This window comes from Ooceraea biroi, chromosome 4 (genome assembly GCF_003672135.1).
Source record: "Ooceraea biroi isolate clonal line C1 chromosome 4, Obir_v5.4, whole genome shotgun sequence".
Lineage (NCBI taxonomy): Eukaryota > Metazoa > Arthropoda > Insecta > Hymenoptera > Formicidae > Ooceraea > Ooceraea biroi.
Genome location: NC_039509.1, coordinates 256,545 through 273,133, shown reverse-complemented (window position 1 = coordinate 273,133; position 16,589 = coordinate 256,545). Strand labels below are relative to the sequence as shown.

General features: G+C 38.8%; 3 protein-coding genes across 7 annotated transcripts; 2 read left to right on the top strand and 1 right to left on the bottom strand.

The window, feature by feature from the left end:
• The first annotated feature begins 160 nt into the window (after positions 1–160).
• LOC105283562 lies at positions 161–1,887 on the top strand. The gene is made up of 6 exons (XM_011346404.2): positions 161–368; positions 445–531; positions 761–1,003; positions 1,114–1,224; positions 1,420–1,616; positions 1,679–1,887. Exons 1-6 carry the CDS (start codon positions 297–299, stop codon positions 1,686–1,688), a joined length of 720 nt encoding a protein of 239 aa, XP_011344706.1. The 5' UTR covers positions 161–296; the 3' UTR covers positions 1,689–1,887.
• A 157-nt stretch (positions 1,888–2,044) lies between these two features.
• LOC109611257 lies at positions 2,045–6,448 on the top strand. 3 transcript variants are annotated; one of them, XM_020033060.2, is made up of 5 exons: positions 2,045–2,559; positions 3,046–3,198; positions 4,353–4,649; positions 4,783–4,874; positions 6,060–6,448. In XM_020033060.2, the coding sequence occupies exons 1-4, from the start codon at positions 2,488–2,490 to the stop codon at positions 4,840–4,842; spliced, it is 582 nt and encodes a 193-aa protein (XP_019888619.1). In that variant the 5' UTR covers positions 2,045–2,487; the 3' UTR covers positions 4,843–4,874; positions 6,060–6,448. The 3 variants fall into 3 exon arrangements, 2 of the variants coding, with proteins under 2 accessions (XP_019888619.1, XP_019888620.1); XR_002193595.2 differs by having other exon boundaries at positions 4,353–4,874; XM_020033061.2 differs by lacking the exon at positions 4,783–4,874 and having other exon boundaries at positions 4,917–6,448.
• Positions 5,480–16,397, bottom strand: LOC105283563 (tetraspanin-9). 3 transcript variants are annotated; one of them, XM_011346406.3, is made up of 5 exons: positions 16,227–16,397; positions 10,134–10,242; positions 7,712–7,903; positions 7,293–7,475; positions 5,480–7,034 (listed from the first exon to the last, which is right to left on the bottom strand). In XM_011346406.3, exons 2-5 carry the CDS (start codon positions 10,212–10,214, stop codon positions 6,699–6,701), a joined length of 792 nt encoding a protein of 263 aa, XP_011344708.1. In that variant the 5' UTR covers positions 10,215–10,242; positions 16,227–16,397; the 3' UTR covers positions 5,480–6,698. The 3 variants fall into 3 exon arrangements, with proteins under 3 accessions (XP_011344708.1, XP_011344709.1, XP_011344710.1); XM_011346407.3 differs by lacking the exon at positions 16,227–16,397 and adding an exon at positions 10,781–10,799; XM_011346408.3 differs by lacking the exon at positions 16,227–16,397 and adding an exon at positions 10,545–10,563.
• Between the last annotated feature and the right edge of the window lie 192 nt (positions 16,398–16,589).

Below are 16,589 nucleotides of genomic sequence, written 5' to 3'. Positions count from 1 at the left end.
ACATGTGGAAAATACAAACGCATGTATAGTTTTGCACGCGAAGGTTACGTCAAATTAAACAATAATTAAATAGTATTTAGTAACGGTAATATTGTACCTTAGCTCAATTTTCAGGAAACGATAAGATAAAATTTTACCATATAAGAAACTTGAAAAGTCGTCCAGCGAGTCAGTTCGCCAAAATTAATTTTTATCAGTGAGCTTGTTTCATTTACAATAGACAAGTACCATTTTTAAAAACTTACTATTTTTAAGTAAAATAAATAGTCACATTTAAAATTTAGCAACCTATAACAATGTCGCCTATACTTTTATTGTTGGTCCTTGTAGGAAGTATTCTTGAAACAAATTTAACATTTGCAGCACCTGTATGTATACGTTATAAAGTACTACATTATAATATTCATACTCTTTTTTTGTTAAAAATAATATTTATTATGCTAGCGTAATGCTCACTCAGCTGGTGGTCCAGGTGGTGTATCAGGTGGTTTAAAAAGTTTAGATGTAATATCAACTGATCGCAAAGAACAAGTGAGTAAACTAACCTCATGATAATAAAAAGATGAATTTTTCAATAGTAATAATTCAACAGCAATAATTTTGTTAAACGATACTTATATAAGCATCAAAAATCTTTTAACTACTGTACTATAAGATATGCTTAATCAATGAAAACTACAATATTTGATTATCCATATTTGGAGCTATTGTGTGCAAAAAACTATTAGTTAGATGGACAATTAAAATTCTTTATTTTCAGTCTCCTGGTGATGTCATTCCACTCGAGCAATTTCAACCAAACGAACCGATATTTAATGACCCAAATAGTTCATCTGATTCAGATGAATCGTCATCTGAATCAGATGAATCGCATCACAAGAAATGCGAATGTAAATGTGAAAAACAAGTAAACTGCTGCTGCTGCTGCAAAAATGATAGGGAAACTGGAGTAACTGGAGTACAAGATAAACACACATGTATATTCTCTAAAATATTAAAAATGGTAAAGTGCAAAATTAAAATAATTTATTATATCATTTATAATGTTATTTGTAACAATAAATTGTAAAAAGCGCGATAATTAAGGAAATAATTTGAAAAATTTCTTTCAAGATATTTGCGGCGCCCATGAAAATCATTAGCTCCATTTTCTGCATAATAAAACACGTTATAGCGTTTACACTATTTCTAATAAGTATGATACTGAAGTCAATATTTAAACCGGTAAGTACAAAAATGCTTTATTTTACAATTAGTTCGTACGCACAATTTATACATAGAATATCTAATCTGTAGTAATAATTTGAAAGTGTCACTACTCCAGCTAAAATACATATTTGTAATACACGTATAAATAAAATTGCATAAACAATTTTATATTGTTTTTTTTAATATGTGGAATCTTTTTAATATTTACAGTGGACCCTACCATTTAACATTCTTGCCGTGGTTAAAAGGGTGTTAGGTATTTTTGGGGGCGGGGGAGTTGGAACAGGAATTGGAACAGGAATTGGAACAGGAATTGGAACAGGACTTGGGGGAGCAGTTGGGACAGGAGGTGAACTCGGGGGAGAACTTGGGGAAGGACTTGGGGGAGGACTTGGAGGAATTGGAATGTAAGTTATAAACATTTTTTTTACTTTAATTAAACGTTTTAACAATCATATTACTCTTGTAGAACAATATAGCGAGCTAAAGCGGACAAGGACAACTATCTTTTGATGACAACCGGAGTAAACTTTGGATGATAACACTATCATAATGTATTTATCGTTAGACAATGTATATATATTTCCTTTTTTCTTTATAAATGCGATACTAAATGTATCGCATATTGTATCAATATCTTAATATATTTACAATAGTAAAGCTGTTTAAGAGATATAAGCAATGCTTTACGTTATGCATTTTAAACCTGAATTTCCTTTAAACCTATTTCAAACTTCGCACAAAATAATTACAAATAACTAAAATAACATACAAACAAGTAACAAAAATTGCGAGGAGTTTTCCATGTCGTAATTGTTACTTTTAAAATGTTGTATAAAAAGTTCCTTAATTTTTGGTGCACATTCTTATTAGTTTGTTCGTGAACTACGTAACTGTTAAATGTCGTAACAAGTAAGACATGCATAATTATAAGTTCTGATAACATTTTTGAACCATTTGACCGATATTATTATCGTTGACTCACGTCGATATTCACAGTTCCAGCGTCACCGAGGTCGTACAAAATTGCGCATTATTGCGCAAATAGGCATGCCAGCGATATGCAGGTTGTCCACTATCAGATAGGCAGAAAATAAATAAATACTTCCTCTGTAAAAGAAGTACATACTTGGTGTAGCTCCCCGCCAATTGGTCACTATTCTGTCGACTTTCGCGTTAGTCAAACATTTTGTAGCATCGTAAACGCAAATATAACGATCTCGTCCTTATCAGGATAAGAGTATAAATTCTATATCAGTACTTCAATAGCAATTCCAAATGCGTGTGCATCTGCTGTTAATTCTGCTTTTCGTGGGCACCGCCCTAGCACGCGCTCGAAGCAAGAGGCAGGTAAGCGTATCGTCAAGCGAACTAGGATTAGCATTTTTTAAAAGTTTACATATAATAATCATCGCGTTACACACGTCTGAGATAAGTATGTAATAAAATAATCGTCGCCGCGTCCAAACTAAATAAATGAAAATTATTACTTTAGTGGCCGATGTGAGTAAGCGAATAACTGTATATATCTTTTCTTTTTATGCAAGTAATTATTTATTAAGACCTCAAGTTCTTTTAATCGTCATTAATACTAAAAGCAGCTATGCGCGCTTGTAATGATTATACTTCCAGTTTCAATGCATTGCACATATGTCTGATGCAGATAACTTTTCGCATTTGGAAAATCTTGATAAAGTGAATTTAATCTCAACAAATATTAGGGGAGAAAGTAGTCCGGATTTTTTTCATGAAAAATATGCACTAAGAGAAAATGGTTACATCTTTTTCAATTAAAATAATTGCCGTTCGAATCTATTACTTTCTGTCATCTTTCAGACAGAAATTGGACCCCGCGTCGATGAAAGGCCTGCTCTTTGGTTGCAAAGAATGTATCAATCCATTTTTCGACTTTGGCCGTATTTCAAAAATATTTTTCGTCTTTTAAACCATCCTACATCGATCAAAATAAGACTGAAGGCGCAAGATCTGGTGAGTAGACAAGGTGCGGGAGGACTTCCCAGCCTAAGTCTATGAGGTGTTCACGACTGCAGCGGTATGAAATCGGGCATTGTCATGCAGAAAGATGGCCTTAAGTCAGTTTGAAGCAAATAATGGCCATTTTTCGAGCAATGTCGAGTTCAAACGTCTAAGTTGTTGACTATAGATCTCAGTGACTGTTTGACGTAACGGCAAGAGCTCATAATAGATGACAGCCTTCTCATTCCACCAGACATAGAGAAGCATCTTATGACCGTAGATGTTGCGTCTCGGTGTCTGAGAAACGGCTTGGCCTGTGTCTACCCACGATCGTTTGCGATTGGGATTGTCGAAATAAATCCACTTTTCAACCCTGTATAACAATACAGCTTAAAAAACTATTTTCTTGTGGCGGCAAAGTGACGAAAAATAGATTAGATAAAAAGATTATATCGGTCAAAAATTGCTCGAACAACACATGGCACCCACTTTTCTTCCTTATTCACTTTGCCCAGTGCTTGCAAACGAGTTATAATACTCTTATGATCTACAAGCTGTTTTGCAAGCTCACGTATTGATTATGCCAGATCTTCTTTGATCAATAACGCCTCCAAATTTCCATTTTTACTAGACGTCCAAGCCACGATTTATTTATTCTCGAGGTCAAAATTTCCACTTCTGAAGCGTCTAAATCATCTCTCATGTATATCAGTATTCTCTCATAGGCCTCATATATCAATTAGCTGATTTCAGCAGCGTTTTTTTCAAATTGAAAAACTCAAGCAGACAGTGGCGAATATGTACTTTATCTTGTCGAATCGAAATAAACATATACTACATATGACAGATGTGATGGCTTGTCTTACTGTAATTTTAATGTAGGATAGATAATCTCAAAAAAACAAAACAAAAGTTGATGACAAAAATCATTACAGTACGCTGTATTGCTATCTATCCGCGATTACTTTCTCCCCAGCCTAATATTTCCACTTTTTTTACTTTTTTATGCGAATAAGAATATTCTATACAGTTGGCAGCCATGTACTGACTCATCGATCGGTGTGAATTATTTTACATATCATTTCTTGATTGCATTCTGTTCTGTACATACAGTTTTCTTTTTCTCTTTACATGTTCTCAACCATACGTATTGATATTTTCCACAGACGACAGAGCCTCCAACTCCTGAAGACACAGCGGCTACATTAGGACGATTCCACCACAATGATCTCATATCAACGATAATATCTGATCTTCTTAGACCAATAATGATAATGCTAATGACAATATTTCAGTTTTTTAAACCAATACTAGAGATAATATATCCTTTTATTAAACCAATACTTGATATTATTCGACCAATAATAAGAACACAAGGAGTTACAATCCAGGAAATATTATTTACACTCTTTAGAGGAGTTAATATGATGATGCGCATTATACTACACACTTTCGGAGGCCTGGTAAGAGCAACATTACATTTTTTATTTGCAACTAAATTTTATTCCTCCGTCTTTATGAATTTTAACGTCGAAATTTAACATTATTTCTAAATTGTGGAGTATCAGCATATAATAAAACTTTATATATGTGCAGGTGAGCCCGATAATAAACGACATAATTACAATAATCATGATGTTTCTTGGCTTGATTTAAGCTGATACAATAAAAATAGTTATCAAAATCCGGTATGTATTTCATTAAAAAGATCTCTATATTTGTCATTACAGGTAACCCTCTTATAACGCGGTACTTCTGCAATGCGGTTTCGCTACATCGCGATTCAAAAAATGTGGAAATTCTCCTACAATGCGGTACTTCTACAATGCAATTTATATTTTGTGGCAAATCATGCTATAAAATATACACACATACGTCTCACCACGCGGCGCGATCGGCATTTATCTCGATCATTTTAAATTGTTTTAAAACTGAATATAACGAGAGGAAGCGTCGAAGTAGTTCTTAAACATAATTGAGTGAGCTATGAGTTAACAGAGCGATACATATGTTTTATATCAATTAACAATTTAACTTATTAATTCAGGATACACACAATAAGATTGTTTGTAATTTTTTCTATAGTCCAATCTGATTAACTGAAAAAAATTTTGGCCTTTTTTACGTGGCCTTTTTACGAACGTATCTACCGCGTTGTAAGAGGGTAACCTATATTTATTCTATTATATTATATATTATAACATACATATATATAATATTATAATTAATTCTTTAAAGTTAAATACACAATAGAGAAATAAAAAGGAAGAAAGATAAAATAGTCCAGTTATCATATAAATATATTACATATTTATTATTAATAATAATTTATTCTCCCTCTATATCTAATACATCACTAGCGTCTCATTTCGTTTTCGCATTGTACAATCTTTAATATCATCCTGTCATGTACAATCGATTGCTTCATCAGTATCAAGTATCGGATAACGTACAATAACGATTTACTTTATCTTACTAAATTTATATTTTTATCTATTCGTACTATACTGGATACAAAATTTTAAGGAATTATTTATGCTTATTATTATTGAGAAGATAATTTGATGATCTATAATATCTCTACTGAGTATTTGGCTAAGTGATCGTAATCATGCACTCTATCTAATCAATTATGAACGTCGAGAACCGTACGCGACGTACGTCACTTAATTAATAACGTTACTTATTGTAAAGTCGAAATTGATAGTTTCTCGATAAATTGACGTTGAATATACGATTATGGACATCTCCATTATTACAAGAAAGTAGGGCAAATTCGTTCCGTTAGAGAATCGCAATTTAATGATCTAGAATTATGATTCTTTTCATTAAATAAATTATTCTTATAGACACATGAACTTTTTTGCTGCCAGATTCTGCATACACAACTATCCATAAATATTGGTCTAAAGGATCCATAAATCGTACATACATTGCTTATGCGTTTGAGAAAATTAAGGAGATAAATAATGAAGGACATAAATAATTATCAACCAATAAAGTAGAACAGTCATTGGAAAGAACACGATATTGATCACTGGAAATTGCAAGAGATACTAACAGGATCCACACAGACTAAGAAGGAGACTCTACAAATCCATCGAAGAATATCATCTATTATAATTTTTGGTACATAGCGGCAACTTTTTGGTCAATTGCAGTGTCAGTATGTTTTCGTCTACTTTAAGGCGCCTTGTAACAGACGATACGTAAATGTATTTATAAAGTGAGTATAACGTTCAATAATCACCAATACGACGGTCCAATTGTCGCGCTCCTTTCTTGTCTTTTTCCCGACAAAAAATTCCTTCTCGCGCATCGTCATATACATGTGTGAATTCGACGCGATGAAAATCGGTAGGATCCTCCACGAAAGTCCTCAAAGAGAGACTAATTCCGACAATTCCGCAATGATTCGGGTCCCACCGCATGCAACGGGGATCAGAGACTCGCGAGGTGGATCAGCATCATCGATCTTAGACAGTGGTTTCGTCTAAGATCGACCGGAAGTTCTAGGTATTGGTGGTGTCGTAACTCTTGTACGTGTGGGATGATCGCTTGTGTCTGACCGTGCAGAAGAGGATCATGCTGGCCACCAAGCCAAATAACTGAAGGAAGCCGACTACGAGGCCCACCGTGCCTACCACGTGCAACCGAGTGACCAGCCACATCTGGATGGCGGACGCGCAGCCCTCCTTGTACCAGAGCTCCTTATTGCGACCTTCCGGATCTAAACGACCGCAGTATCGTTCTCGTTGCATGCAACAGGAATCCGGCACCCGATCCTCCTGGGGCCATGCCTCGATTTGGAACCAATCCGTGTAATCGCGAACGCCACAGCAATGAAACTGGAAGCACACGTCTCGCATTAAAACCCTACCAAAAACAGCCAACTTGCATGTCCGCTTATTGACTCTCGTTATCAGAAACTTACAAACTTCCTTAACTTTTAAGTTGTACTTTTATTATTAATAAAGCATGTTGAGGAAATTGGTAGATAAACTGATTTTGTATTACATATATTCTACATATGTGTTATATATATGTATATAACTTTGTATTCTATTAATCTTCTGAATAAATAATGTTACTAAGAGCATGCCAACCTCCGTGTGTATGTGGTCCCACATAGTGGAGAGGGTTCCCGGCTCCCTGGTGATATTGTAATGCTTCTCGATGCCGTACAACAATTCCTCCCTCATGCTTCTCGCGAGGTTCTCTCTGAACGCAAACGCCAGAGTGCCCAGCATAAATTCGGCGAGGAACATGAGGATCACCAGACTGAAATACTGAAAATTACAAAACGCGATAAGGAAATATAGCAACATTGAAAAAGAAAATTAGAACGTTTTCGTATTAAATTATTCAACAGGAAGAAAATTTGTATTCAGTTGGCGATAGGAATATCCAAGGTAGTCAGGTCGGTCGGTTTAATCTTTATCGGCGTGCTGCGCATGTAGTACAAAATTATTTGTTTTTTCTTTTAGAACACACACGTTTTACGATCGCAGCACACTGTACTAACCGTAATCAGCATGCACCTAGACTGGAACCACGCGCCGCAGCATCCGAAGAAAGCGATGACGAACGTTACGCATCCCGCAGCGAGCAGCAACGAGTCCGCTGATGCGAAACTGTACTGCGGCACCAAGGTCGCGTATCCGGAATAAGCCAATCGCAGCCAAAGGCCCGCACCCAAAATTCCGCAAGCGCATAACTGTAAAAAAAATTATGCGTGTCAGTTGCTCCGCGCGTCATAAACGCCTGATGGACGTACTCGCTGACTCCATCCAGGTCGAGGTACAAAATGCACGCGCCTAGAGAGATACATTGTAATGCTACATAAGTACTTATATACCGGGTGCTCGGCGAAACTATTAAATGTCTTTTTCATTCAAATATTCATATAAAATATTCATGTAAAATTCAAAAAGTGAAACTTAATCATCTAAAAGGAACAGTAATGAAAAGAATTAATACAGGTATTTACATACACCAGTGAACTCGCGTTAATGTTAATGATAGTTCACGCTGTGTCTTGTGTATGTATATATATACGTGTGCTCAGAGAGAGATCTGCAAAATTATATATTATGATTAAAAGCATGTGGCGATTCTTATCGCACGCTACTCTCAGCACGCGAGTTCACTGGGTCAATGTCGCGTTATTTCCATTCGACTGTGTCCGACAATGCACGCTCGGCACGAGACTCTCGTGATTATGCAGCGTTTAAACAAAACCGGGAATGGAAAGTGGGTCGTAAATTAGAAAGCACTCCGCGACTTTTCGACTCGTCAACGTGAAAGGAAAACTGGTAGTTGCCGATGACAGCTGCGCGAAATTTACTGGATCCATCATCGATGCGTCGACAGAAAAGATGAGAGACTTGGAGAACAACCAACAAGATTGCTGGCATTTTTTAACACATTTGTACCAATAGCTGTAAATGGGAGCGCATTTGTTACTCTCGTTCCGACGAGGCGAAGTTAAATCTCGAATGACGCCAACTCGGTCACCGGATATTCATGTAACGGAGGATCGGTTTGTCGTTCACCTGTTAAGTTATTCGCAACCAGAGAGACTCGGGGCTCATGTTCGAAAGAGCACAGAATTTCTAGGCAAACCAGTGGATAATCCGCTACTATCGCCAGGAAGTCGCTCGAGCGACCAGGTGAATGTTGACCTCTCGGTTAATTCATCCGAGTCCCGTAAATTGCGATACGTCCGACATGCAATTGGGACATCCCCTCGATATCGAATCCGGCCTTGTGCACGCGTGTACGAAGGGAGCGAACGTATTTAATTCGCACGTGCGTGCGTGCGCGCACGAGTATGCACCATCGACAGAATTCGCAGATCGTTTGTGCGGTATCTTGAAAAACCGTAGCGGCAATTTATAAATTGCGACTGTGACGCGTGGCGTGATTAAGAAATTAATGCACTGTTACGCGACCTCAATGGTTAATTGTACAAAAGTGCGTCCGTACTTTCTAATTACCGTCAATGATGCATGCGCGAATGTACGGCGGGATAACTTTTTGCAACGGTCAACGGCACATTACATAATCTGTAGTATATTTTACTGTTATCTTGCAATTACTCCGCTCATCCACATCGCTTTGCAATTGAAGAATCATCGTTAATACCAATATATATTTGCTCGATAACGTCTTGCCGTCCTGAATACGCGCAGGCACGTGTTATCACAAAAAACTCGCATTGTGAGAAGCAATTAGTATCAAAGCGTAACAGAATGCAACAGGTGACACGTATAACAGCGGTGAAACGCGGTGAGGACACATGTGTACCAGTTTCAATGTACGTACAACGAGCAGTGCGATGCTTTATCGTCGACTTAGGTACCGTAAGTTCATAGCTCATAGAGCACGGTTCAACGCCCTATTTAAGGCTTTCATCGCGATACGGACACCGCGGACGGACGATTTCAAGTGGAATAATAAAGTCGGGGGAATAGAGAATGCGGCGGAATGCAGCGCGAATTACAAAAGCGCGTCGATTTAATCGCCGACCCGTGTGGGCCGTCAACACTGTTCGCCGCTAGTCATTGTCTCATTTCTGCCATTCCTGACCAATTGAAGTCGCACTGGCACAGTAATTTACGAATTGCACGCGTTCATTAGCGGAATACCTCATTCGAGTTTACCGAGTTCTCGCACGTGTTCTTTCAGCGCGAACGAGACGATTAAATATAGCTCAAGTTCGCAAATAGCTGTTCGCAAATGGCATAAAAAATAAAAGTAAATTTTAATTAACTTCGAAATAATTATAAGATCCTTTCAGTCGCGATTCCATTTCAGCTATTTTCGATTGAAATTTATACACCCACACATTCTTATCGTTACTCAAAAATTTATATCTCTGCGGCTTACAATTAAAAGGTAGCAAAATAAAAAATAATAATTACAGGATATTTCTCTTTACTTACCCATATTAGAACGTTGAGGGAACAGAAGACGTGCCTGATGCACGTGTATCCCGTGCGGCCCATGACTCCTTCTTCCTTCATCAGATTCTCACTCCGAAGAGACTGCTTCCTAAAAACGCAGATATACTAGCATGATCTTTCTGTGCAAATCGAAAAAGGAAGGCTACATCATGCAGCTACAGAAGGCTACATCCATTCGCGAAGGCGCCGTCAATCTCCTTACAGATACGAAACAGCAACGCGCGCTCAAGGTTAATGGATCTGTTTTAACTCAGAACACACGAATACTAGTCACTCCGAGTCAATGAAGTAACTCTCGCCTTCGATCATGCGCGAGTGTGCGAAAGAAGTTACCGTCTCTCTGTACCGGCAATTAACTCTTACGATAATTATCACTGATAAGGGACCCACCGTGCGCATCAGCGCGAGAGTCTCGTGGCGCGCATCACGGATCACCAGGAAATACTACGTCTACCGTTCGAGGAGCAAACCGAGGAGGATAGGTCGTGGGAAGAGAGGAGGAAGGGGAAGAAGCCGCCGTCAAGAGAGAGAGAGAGAGAGAGAGAGAGAGAGGAATGAAGAGGAACGGGTGGTGGGAAAGGAGAGACGAGAGAAGCGGAGAACAAGAAGATCGACGTGCGACTTACGCGAGCGCGAAGCGAGGATTCTGCTCGAACGCACCGGCGCTCGAGGAAGATCCACAGGATCGTCCCGGCTGACCGGCCGTCGATCGATCCGACCGGACAATCTGCAACGGACGGACGAGAATCCGTCCCGATATGTCCAGGAGGGAACCGATACGATTGGCTCCGCTCTCCTCCGGGCCTTCTAGGTCCGCTAACGGGACAGCCGCAACGGCGAAACCGTTCACCTACACGTGATCGCGATCGCGATCACATAGATCGCGATGGGACGCGATCTACGTTGACACGCACGAAGAAGTGGCGCACCGCTCATCGAACGTCACTTTTCCCCGCATGGGCAATCTATTCAGCCATGGGGAACAAGATTAAACGCCGTTAATCCAAGGCCGCTCGAGCAACTGCGAGAGGGGTCGAGAGCTTCGTTTTCTATCGTGATTTCCGCGCCGTCTCCTTTGCGCCTCGCGATCGCCGCTCTTCGTTAACCTTTTACCGGGGAATCGAGGCCTCGGAATGCACGGGGAGAGTCGAGGTGCGAGGGTGAAGGCTAACACTCGCGGCCGAACGATCCCATAGAAAAAACCCTCCGCTTCTGCTACGCATTGCTTTCCTAGAAAGTTTAATCCACACCAGCGCACGTTATACAAGCACGGACTACCTCAAGTTAATTCCCACAGTAAATCTACGTCCCGCTTTCTTCTGATTCCGAAGCTATAGGATCAGATTAAATTTCCTTCAACATCGTCGTATCTCTATTTTTCAATTTCGCTTTAGCCGCGGACTACATGCAAAAATCGAATGTGCCATATAATTTTTTTTATATCGACTTTTATTTCGATTTCGCTTTAAACGTTCATATAATTGTTCTGCGTATGAGAACAATAAAATGCAATAATAAATATATACGATGAAAAGTAACCGAGGCACGCGACGGATTGAATAGTTTCATCTAGATCGTGGAAAGAGAACAGAAATGCGGTATAAATTTAAATGATGAGGACCGTGATGTGACTTTTCTGTGTTTAAATCATTGTGATAATTATGCAAATAATGATCGAACAATGCACGATTGTTGAATGTTGAATAAAAGATTACCTTCACAGCGTTTCGCGAATATCGTCAGCTAAGGTCTCACGTTGATATGACGCCTTGGTACATGAATTGTTATCGCCATGGTCGTTTGAGATATACCGTAATTAGCATAATTAGTGGAGCGAATAATTTCACTGAATTGTTAAGAGCTCTCTCTCTCTCTTCCTCGTGTTCTCATGAAAGACAAAAGGCAAGGCGGATGGCAATCCGAACTCCGTAACAGTGTGTCGCTTTTATTAGCAATGTAAATCACACGAACGCGCATACATTAATGAAGGATTTCTCAAGAATGTGATTTCGTTGTACACGTCGTGTACACTTCGGAGAGAGAAACGGGGCACTCGGTCTCGAACGAGCGACACGATTAACGGAAAATCTGTTATCAGTTCATTGCGTGAGCTCTCTCCCTCCTTGTAGTAATGAGGCCCCTTATCAAAAGTGAATAATATTGATTCGCCTTATCAAGGCGATGGTACGCACGCTCTCTCACAACGCAGAACTCCACCCAGCGTCGTAACATTCGTGTCACTTGTCGCGGACGATAGCCTGTTAAATAGCAGCGATGGCGAAGATCAAATCGACCGAATGAGAAAGAAGGTTTGAGCGGACAGAAAAAGACTGATTAAACTTTGAGAAATACAAGGGATGCAGACTCGATGAAAAAATATCGGCTGATTAGGCTCGCAAAGAGACGCTCGCCGGTTTCATCTTGCGGCGGTTGCGTTTTGCTCAAGATCGATCGCGTTAAGTATAGGATGACATTTATGGGGTGTGCAATAAAGTGCTAGAAGAAGAAGAAGAAAGAAAGTTTTTCTCCCATCAGGCTGTTTTAGCATATTTTTACGCGTCAAAGTGATTTTATTTTTATCGTGAATCGCATTATTACAGCAATACCAGTATCTGCATCAAATGCCACCGTTATAACATTTTATTATTATTTTTTTTCATTTTCTATAAAAAGAAAGCTTGTTCCTAGAGATAAATTTTAAGAGAGCAAACCGTCTGCTTCAAAAATTAATTGTTATCTTATTTGAAGGCGGCGATTTAAGATTTAAGATTTAAGACTTAAGATTTCTGGAAACCTTCAGAATGAAATTCTTAAAGAATACTTTAAATTTCTAGATAAAGTCTATAATTATAATCTCTTTGAAGAAACACGAATACAAATGACGCATGAAGAGATTAATCAGGACGGGGATCAATTTCTGCGGGCGCGAAATGGAAGGTTGCGTGAAAATAACGTGCCTCGAGAGGGGGAGAGTGCGAAAGGACGCACAAGCGGTCCCCCTGTCTCGACTTCCTGTCAATTGCGGACAATTTGCGATCATCTATGATCTCCCCACTCGTCGCCGTCGTCGCGGCGTGAAACGTGTGTACGGTGTCTAAATGTAAAAGTTAACACGGCCCGGTTCTTCGTATATGGGGTCCGTCTCTTTCTCCTTTTTACCATGCCATCCAAACACGCGTGTTAATGCATCCTATACATCCTCAGCTTCCCACGTGATGTAATCGAGGAAAGAAGCCGTGTCTCGTTATCAATCTCCCGGTGGCCGCGAACGTGTGCAGAATACATGGCAGCTCATAAGTGCAAAATTATTTTTCCTCACAATTGACAATTTTACTGAGCTGTCTTTTGTCTCCACGAAAGTATTTCGAATCGCCAAATATAACGAAAAATACTGTAACTAAAAATATTCTAAATTCTATAATATAACATAAAAATATATTAACTCTGATTATAGATAGTATTTAAAGTTGAAAAACATTTGTATTGTTAGAAAGGTTCACGTTCGTCAATTTTATACGGGACGCTTACGTAAGCCGTGTTGTTATATGTCGAGACCGCGATCTACAAAAGCCATAATTATGTCGCATTAGAACGAGAATATTAGGTATAACAAGCTCGCTAAACAGAGCTCTCACGTCGTAAAAAGGAGTACTGTACGGTACTGTACTTATCATAAAGCCCTGGTAATACTCCGACATAATCTTCAATTTTCTTTGCAATTAGGTGTCAAATTCATGAACAAGAGTCATGATTATATAAGAAAATTGCCAACGAATAAGTTACGTATCGTAAAACTGATTGCTAAGCATAAGACGATATGTCAAGACATGCGTATCCGTCAAAGCCCTTTGCATACACGGATCCAGTCGGTTTAATCCCTCTCGGCCCTTCTCACGTGTACGTGATCAGTTTCTTAATCGCGGCATTAAGAAAGATTTTTTTCGGTCAATGAATCCGTCATTGAGATTCTCGCGTCGTCTTCGGAACGTTTGTATCTCTCAACTCTTCCTCAAAAATAATATCGTCCTAGATGCAAACTGAAGAAAATATATTCGTTTCCTTTTGAAGCTTAATAATGCATTAATAAGAATCGTTTATGAATAATACTCGTAATATTGGCAAAATTTATTTTAAAGAGATTAAACGTTTAAAAAATGTTAATATTATTTAAATTCCAGGAGGTAGTTATTGTGTCGAAGGTAATCACACTTATCTCACACTGTCGTATGGTACGCTCTCTCAAGGGTTAAAATGAGATGTTTCCGATTGCACCAGCCGCAATTTCATGCGCCGCCAGACTCAGTTTTAAAGAATTTCAGACATTAACGCGCTGCGAAGGGAACAATTTTTCTATTCAACAATATTAGGGGCTAGTATAACGTATGCACAACTTCCCACGATTTTGTGGGGAAAGTAATATATGAAGGCAGTACACGATGTCTTCGCTGAGGAAAGCAGCGATTCATTGTTCTGCTAAAAGGTGCATGGGAAGAGAAATCGACGAGCGACGTGTTCGCACGATCGATTTCCTAACACATTCGGGACAATCACGGACGTTATCAATATGTTTTCTGTCCCCATCACGAGAAAGAAGCTTGCAATTTTACTTCGGAAAAATCGATGAGGTGCTGCGTTTCAATTTTCTAGTGAGAAAATCACAAGACAATACGTGCTTTCTCTCTATTACTTCGAAAGAAGAACCGTGATCCTACACACGGTGTCTAGTTGCTGCAATGTACCGTGAAGCATCGCGCTCGATTAAGCGAATTGTCTAATACGTAATTATCCGTATTATAAAACGTTGTAAAGGAGCCTACACGTCAATAAACTCGCGTAATGGCCAGGTCGCGACAATTCACTGGCAACGTATTAATCTTTTCCGTCGAGGTCTAAATCATCTCGTCGAGGCTGATGAGGCCATGAGATACATGCGACATGTATTAATCCGAGCGAATAACACAATGATTTTCTAACGTGGTGAAGCGATTCCAGAGAAGGATCGTATTCTAAAATGCAATCTTCAAAAGCAACGTTTCAAAGCAGTTTTAATCTAATAGCTTTGCCCTTAAAGAAAACATAGATAAATCCTTGTATCCATGTAGAATTACCAAAAATTACTTAAGACAATAATATCTGAAAATATTATGGAAAAAAATCAAATTTTTAATTAATTAAAAAAATAAGCACTTAAAAAATTTTCATTTGGACAAGATTAATATAAAATGACCGAAAAATTCATAATAAAAAAAGCAATAAAAAAAATAGGATCTATTGATTTTGGTGTACATATATCATCTCTTTAATTTTATAAAAATTAAAAAATTTAAATAAGACTTACGCGTTTTTGTAATTCTGCTACTTCCAAGTGTAGATAATCACGTCAGTACAATCGATAGCGTAAGTAATACTAATGAAACAATGTTTGATCTATGCAAGCTTCTTTGTGATGTAATCGCGTAATTTTAGCCATATGCGTGCATTTACGTGCCGTGCAGTTATCGTTTACTCGTTCCTGAACGCAACGCCGACCGTAGCCAGATTATACTTGTAAGCAGAAATACGTGCGTTTCCTCGTGCTGAATTAGCAGAACATTTAATAACACCGTTTCGCCGGTCGGTATACAAATCATGCTGCCGTCTACACACGACGTGATAGATTATATCTGCAAGATAGCAACGCAAGAAATTATCCAGATAATAAAAGTTCAGCGACCGAACATCGCGGCAATTACGCAAGTAGTTTACTAGAAAGTATTTTACTAGAAATTTTTGAACATCATTTGTCTTTGCGCGCGTTTGTCACCAATTTTTAATCGAATCCGATATTTCTTACAATCCTACCTCGATATGTCACTTCAACATTAATTGTTCGTTTCATATAGAATGAATTGTTCTTATTTATACATAAAACAATTTTATTTTATTACATGCATATAATGCTAAATGTTTAATTTACAGGAAACGCGCATTTAATGAGCGAAAGGCTGAACGTCAAACGTGTTAGACGGATGTGCCGAATATTCCGGAAAAAGAGAGCAGGTTTCCAGGATAAATAGCGCACTGATCACTCACAAATAGAATGAAGAGGGTCATCCACGTTACACCCTGCGGAGAGCCGTCGCGAGCTCTTCGTCGCCGAACAGTTCACGAAGGTTCATCGAAAACACAGTCAAAGGTCGCCTCGCTTCGCTTCGCGGCAGCTTTCGAGTTCGCGGATCGACTGCGCGATGCCGGCCCGCAGAAACATCCGTTCTCCGTTCCTCCGAGTACCTGGATCGCCATCTGACGGTTGCGCTGAGTTGCCTTCTGATGCAGAGCGATACGACGAATTACACGCAATATGTTTAATTAAAGTAAAACTCCGAGGCAATGAGCACAGTAAGCGTAAAATGTTGATGATTTGTCGGGACTATTTAAAGCACTAATTATAAATTG

Coding starts and splice junctions, on each gene's coding strand:
- LOC105283562 (XM_011346404.2), top strand. CDS start 297: ATGTCGCCTATACTTTTATTGTTGGTCCTTGTAGGAAGTATTCTTGAA. Junction 369..444: donor ATTTAACATTTGCAGCACCT/GTATGTATACGT, acceptor TTATTATGCTAG/CGTAATGCTCACTCAGCTGG. Junction 1,004..1,113: donor TCTCTAAAATATTAAAAATG/GTAAAGTGCAAA, acceptor ATTTCTTTCAAG/ATATTTGCGGCGCCCATGAA.
- LOC109611257 (XM_020033060.2), top strand. CDS start 2,488: ATGCGTGTGCATCTGCTGTTAATTCTGCTTTTCGTGGGCACCGCCCTA. Junction 2,560..3,045: donor GCGCTCGAAGCAAGAGGCAG/GTAAGCGTATCG, acceptor GTCATCTTTCAG/ACAGAAATTGGACCCCGCGT. Junction 3,199..4,352: donor GACTGAAGGCGCAAGATCTG/GTGAGTAGACAA, acceptor TATTTTCCACAG/ACGACAGAGCCTCCAACTCC.
- LOC105283563 (XM_011346406.3), bottom strand. CDS start 10,214: ATGAAGGAAGAAGGAGTCATGGGCCGCACGGGATACACGTGCATCAGG. Junction 7,476..7,711: donor CTAGGTGCATGCTGATTACG/GTTAGTACAGTG, acceptor TGTAATTTTCAG/TATTTCAGTCTGGTGATCCT. Junction 7,035..7,292: donor GGGACCACATACACACGGAG/GTTGGCATGCTC, acceptor GTGTGCTTCCAG/TTTCATTGCTGTGGCGTTCG.